At 45.9% G+C, this 5,655-nt stretch overlaps 1 protein-coding gene across 1 annotated transcript; it reads right to left on the reverse strand.

The window, feature by feature from the left end:
* Nucleotides 1-201: 201 nt before the first annotated feature.
* Nucleotides 202-4,842, reverse strand: SLITRK1 (SLIT and NTRK like family member 1). The gene has a single exon (XM_038387592.2). The coding sequence runs from the start codon at nucleotides 3,462-3,464 to the stop codon at nucleotides 1,386-1,388; it is 2,079 nt and encodes a 692-aa protein (XP_038243520.1). The 5' UTR covers nucleotides 3,465-4,842; the 3' UTR covers nucleotides 202-1,385.
* Nucleotides 4,843-5,655: the final 813 nt, after the last annotated feature.

The following is a 5,655-nucleotide window of genomic DNA, read 5'->3' on the forward strand; positions in this document are numbered from 1 at the left end:
CGGTACTAGTAATAAAGGAATTCACTGACGCATTACAAAACAAAACAGAAAAGAAGTGCTGCGTGATCTTTTTATATCGGGGATAGTGAGGCGATGGGAAGAGAGAGAGCAAGGGCGAGCGAGTGATACTCAGCAGAATATTCCCCCCCTAAACCAAATAACCCACTTGCAAAAACTGGTGCTGGAAAAATGGTAAGGACCCGAAGTTGAAAACATTTTCACTTTAATACTGAAAAAATATGCCATTATAAAATCCTCGAATAGAATTAGTAAGTTTCACTTGCTTCCTCAGTTCTGATTTCCTCAAGTTATAGGAAGATTTACAACAGCACAGAATTGTCTACCATTAAACTTTGCAGCCTCAGCACTAGAGTGACATTAATTGCTCATGCTTAACTGCCTCGGTTTTTGTTTTGTTTTTGTTTGAATGTTTACACGGTTACCATAATAGAAACCAAGGGTATTAACTTGTACATTCAGATGGAAAGGCATTGTGGGGTATGTAGATTTAGAAAGAAAAAGCGGTAACCGAACCAAAGAAAACTTCACCCAGCAAAGTAAATCCCCTCCCCCAACTCAGAAAATGAACCAATGAGCATATCCATGCAACTATGTCTTAAATAAAATCTTTACATTTGTTTGTTTCCACAGTAAAAGTACGATCTCTATCTACTGCCTATCGATCACACAAAATATGGCGAAATGGCACTTTTTTATTATTATACTGTATTTTGTATATAGAAAGTTTGATACGATGGGACTTATCAGGTAAGAGGGATGGTGGTGTGAACTAGACGCTGTTTCCAGTTGTGTGCTGGAGGAGCGTCCTTAGGATGCGTTGTATCCATGCGAGCCATGCAGCACTTTTTGTTTGTTTGTTTTAATCAGTCGTTTATTTACAAATACATTCATGTCTTCGTGCAACGTTTCACTCCTGCTTCGTTATCAAGGGGAGGAGGCCACCGACCAGGTCCCTCCCGTTTCCCCCCCCCCCCCCATCCACACGGGGCTAATCCACAAAACAATGGTACCCCTGCAAGACTTTAACCAAGTTGATCCTTGCTTTCCATTGCAAACTAAGGCAATGCACAGTCAGATGCACGAAGCACCGCCTCAGTGTGGCTATCCTTAAAGGGTGCGTTGAAAAAAAACAACAACCGGCCTTCACTCACTGAAATACGCCACAGTTTTTGCTTTGTGTGTGTGTGTGTGTTATTTTCACAGAAGGTAGTTTAGGTTAAGAAACGTCCCTTATTGTTATTTAGCAGTGACGTTAGCAGACGAGACAGCAATGCTCAAATCAGGGATTCTTTAACCACTGGGTTGCTCGCTGAGAAATTGAATTGGCTTCCTACTTTTTTTTTTTCCCTGTCCGACCCCAGCTCTTAGTCTGATAGAGAATGAGAGCCACAGTCATAAACTCTATGTGCTCCATCTGCATTGTAGGGTCCGTTGTGCCAGTAAGAAGAATCGCAGACTGTCTGTAAGGAATTGATTTCAGATGCAGATGAGTTGGCGTCCCTCCGCTTGGAGCGCTTTCTGTTCCTCAGGATGAACACGAGCATGCCAACTACTGTGAAGGCGGAGGTGACAAACACCAGCAGGAGTCCTGGGACCAGCACCGAAATGGAGACCCGGCTGGTCTCTAGGTAGGAGTTGGCGTGAGTCCCTGTCTCTGCCAACCCGGTGCTGTTTTTGTGATTGGAAGTGAAGGTGGGAGAGATTTTGAGCTGCGGGCAAATCACGTCGTTGGAGAGAGACTCGAAATCCTCCTTAAAGAAATCCTCTGGGGATTCACACCTCAGATCGCTCATGACCACCTTGGGGCGCAGCATCTCTGCCCACTGTTTGAAAGGCACAATCGGGCACGAACAGTCCCACGGGTTGCCATGCAGATCTATCTGGGTGATGGACGTGAGCTGGTCCAACACCCCCGCCACCGGGAGGTACATGAAATAGTTATTGTGTAGACTCAGCTTGGAAAGCGAGACCCCAGCGAACACATCGACAGGGAGGGACCTCAGCAGGTTGTTGTTGAGGATTAGGACTCGGAGCTTGGGCATTGCATTGAAGGTGCCGGGCTGAATCAACTGGATCTCATTAAACTCCACATTCAGATACTCTAGGTTTTGCAGCCCGGTGAATTTCTCGCGGGACAGGGTGTCCAAGTAGTTGCTATCCATGTAGAGCCACCTGAGCTCGAAGAGATTCTTGAAGGTGTTGTTCTCCACAGTAGCGATGTTGTTGTTCCCCAGATCCAATAGGTTAAGTTTCCGGTAATCCAGAAAGTGGGATTTCCTGATTGTATGTATTTTGTTGTCTCTCAGAAACAGCTCCTGCACATTGGACGGCTTGGGTTTCAAAGCTACCAAACTGCTCACATTTCTCTCGTTGCAATTAACCTTTAAACCCGAGCCGGGGATCTGATCGCAGCTACAAATCTCCGGACAGGGCATGCTAGTCGGTAGCTTGTTTTTCACGCTAATTGTCGAGCTTGCAGCAGTGGGTCGGGTCTTGATTTGCCAGTTGACTGGGATCTTTGTACCTCCGTTTGGAGCAGATCCGGGAGTGACAGGATCTTCTTTGCCATGTATTTTAAAGGGGGTTGGAATGGGACCAGGATCACAGGTTTCCTCTTCGGCAGGGGGAGCAGCTAGACTAGAATCCACTCTGTTTTTCCTGCACAGCTCTTGCTCTGTGGTCTCATTCAAATCTTTGCCCTGCAACCTAGTAGGAGCTTCACAAATGACTCTGCCGATCAAAGCGTTTTGGGGTATGTTTTCCAGCCACTCCTTCAGGGATAGCAGATCACAAGTGCAGTCCCAGGGGTTATCTTCCAGCAGAATTTCAGCAATGCCTGGGATCTGCTCCAGGACCTCCTCATAAGGCAAGGTTTTAAGTCGGTTTCCCCGAAGATCGAGGTGGGTGATCGGCACATACTGAAACACGTTGGCAGGTAAGGTGCTGATGAGGTTGTCATTTAAAATCAGCACCTCCAGCTTGTTTAAATCCCTAAATGCTCCCGCGTCAATATCCCTTAATAAATTAAAATCCGCCTGGAGATATTCCAGATCGTCCAGCCCAAGGAAAGTCTGCTTCCGGAACGATTTTATCTTATTGTTGTTTATATGCAAACGTTTTACCAGCTGCAGCCCAAGAAAAGCCCCAGGAACAATTTCATGCAAACCGTTGTTTTCCATGTGCAAACTGACTGCATTGTAAAAGTTAGCAAACTCATTAGGGAAAAGTCGAGTCAGGGAATTTCCATGCAGGAATAAATGGTAAAACTGGGAAGTTGGGGCGCTGAAATGTTGCAGACTGGTAAACCCCTTTTTCTCACAGTCTACGTGCAAATCCCCTTCTACCTCGTTGCAGGAACAGATCTTCTCTTTGCAAACGTCCCCTGTAACGTTTCCAGCAGCAAAACAAAGAGACGTCTCCAGCAACAGAATCCAAAGCAGCATTTTTAAACCGAACAATTCATCCCCGATCTCATCACAAAGTAACGGCAACCATCATCCTCACACCGAAAACAATTCCAGTTCATTCAAAAGAGGAGATGTCCGAACCACCACCAAAGGGAAAAAAAAAACGTGGGGAGTAGGGAGACTGGGGTGGGGGGCGATTTCTTTTCTCCTGTATCCCTTTCTCTTCCCCCCACATACACTGCAACAGCCCAGTCACCAGTCAATAATTATATCCAGAAACTAACCAGGCACGTACTGCAAGGCACGCCACACACACACAACAAAAAAAAAAAAGTAGAAAAAATCCCCCTCCGCAACCCCTCCTGAAACCTCCCGAAAAAGCTAAGTAGATCTCTGTTGGCCGGCTTCGCTAATTAGAACAGGAATAATGCTAGTAATTATAAGCAGCCACTGCATGCTAGAGAGAAGCAGGCAGGGAGTGCAGCGGTGGTAGAGAAGAGCTGCCTGTGTGCATGGCTTTGCTTCGGACTGACCTTGCTTTTCTGTTGCAAAGCCGGGCTCCTCGCTGCTGCTGCTGTCGCCGCCGCTGCTCGGTGCCCAGGAGTCCCCTTCTGGGTGCTGTCCAGTCCCCCTTGGTGCTGAAATCACGCCCCAGCCTAAGGACCGGATGCCGAACCAATGGCGCTGCAAAAATTCTGCAATCGCTGCGTTTTTTGGCTGTCCATTTCTCCTCTCCTCCGATCCCCCCTTCTTCTCCTCGCCTCTCTCTCTGTGAGTCTCTCTCTCTCTCCCTCCTCTCTTTTCCCTCCTCGGTCTCTCTTCTTTCCTTTTTCTTCTTCTTCTGTTTCTGAGTTACACACACACACACACACACACACGGAGGGAGAGTTGCTAAGAGGCTCTGCTCGTTCCAACCTGGTGCACTCTCAAAGATCTGACACCCTCTGCTGAGCTGCAGTGGCAAAAATCCATCTGCTGAGGGAATGCTGGAGGAAAAAAAAATCAATCCACGTACAGGGCAAGCCTTAAAGATGTTGGCATTAAAGCTGTCGATCTATTTAGACACTTTCCCCTAAACTGATTATTTAATTTCTTTCTTTCTTCCTCCTGAGATGGAAAGTTTAACACCCCCCTTAGCCTCCCGACACACACACACATACACACCTGCTCTAGCAACCGGGAAGAGCGCCTTCGTCCTATTTTGTGTCCCAATGGCTTGAATAAAATTAGTGTCAGGGTGTCAAGCGAATAGCAATTTGAGGTAATTATACTCCACGCCATTTTTAACCTTGATTTTAAATGCATCTCTTCCTCCCCTGCAGTCTATAGCGTTTCATGCTGGATTTGGTGGTTTTATGGAGTTCCCTTTGGAATGTTGAACCGTGGATGATTGTGTTATATATTTTTATTATTTAGATGTTCACAGAGAAGGGGCTGAGGATGGGAGGGGGGAGTGATTTGCCGCACAGTAGATAATTTATCTACCTGTTTCTGGAGGGTATAGCATTTCCTTTAAGAAGGGGTTTGAAATCGACAGAACTGGATCTTATTTTTCTTCTTCCACGTCTTTTCGGGTTGCTATTTAAGTTCTCTGTGCGAATGTAATGCCTGCTTACCTTTTTGATTTCTGACAAAATAGATTACACAGCGGAAAATTTGTTGTCTGGCGTCAAAAAAAAAAAAAGTTTCAGCATCATTTGGACGGGGTTCAGATGCCTACAAGCAAATAACCAGTTGCATCTCGGGTGGTGCAAACATAAACCCTTGTTCCCAAACGCCTTGCAGTAGCGTGCGGAGGAGTTGTATGTGAGTACTACACAGCCTGATTCGCTGGGTCCCTTCTGCGTCTGCAGTCAGTCCTGAGCTTGCACCTCTTCAGTCGGACAGATGTGCTGACTCTGTTCGTGAACTTTGCAATGTACTGGTAGGGCACAGAATGGAACATCTACTGAGGGTGGAAGGGGGGGTTGGAGGGTTTAAGGTCTATTTATAGGAAAAGTCAGGAAGCCATCTGCACCCAGTCATCCTTACTGCATGCTAATTTGGTCCCAGGGTTTCCCGGTCTGCAATTTCCGACTAAATTAGACAACCTATCACCGATGATCTTATCAAATTAATTTAATTAGATAATAAACAAGTTGCAACAACTGCTGTGACCATTTCGGACGATATATATATATAGATAGATATATAGATATATAGATATGAAAGGCTAAATATCCATATA

This window comes from Dermochelys coriacea, chromosome 1 (assembly GCF_009764565.3).
Source record: "Dermochelys coriacea isolate rDerCor1 chromosome 1, rDerCor1.pri.v4, whole genome shotgun sequence".
Lineage (NCBI taxonomy): Eukaryota > Metazoa > Chordata > Testudines > Dermochelyidae > Dermochelys > Dermochelys coriacea.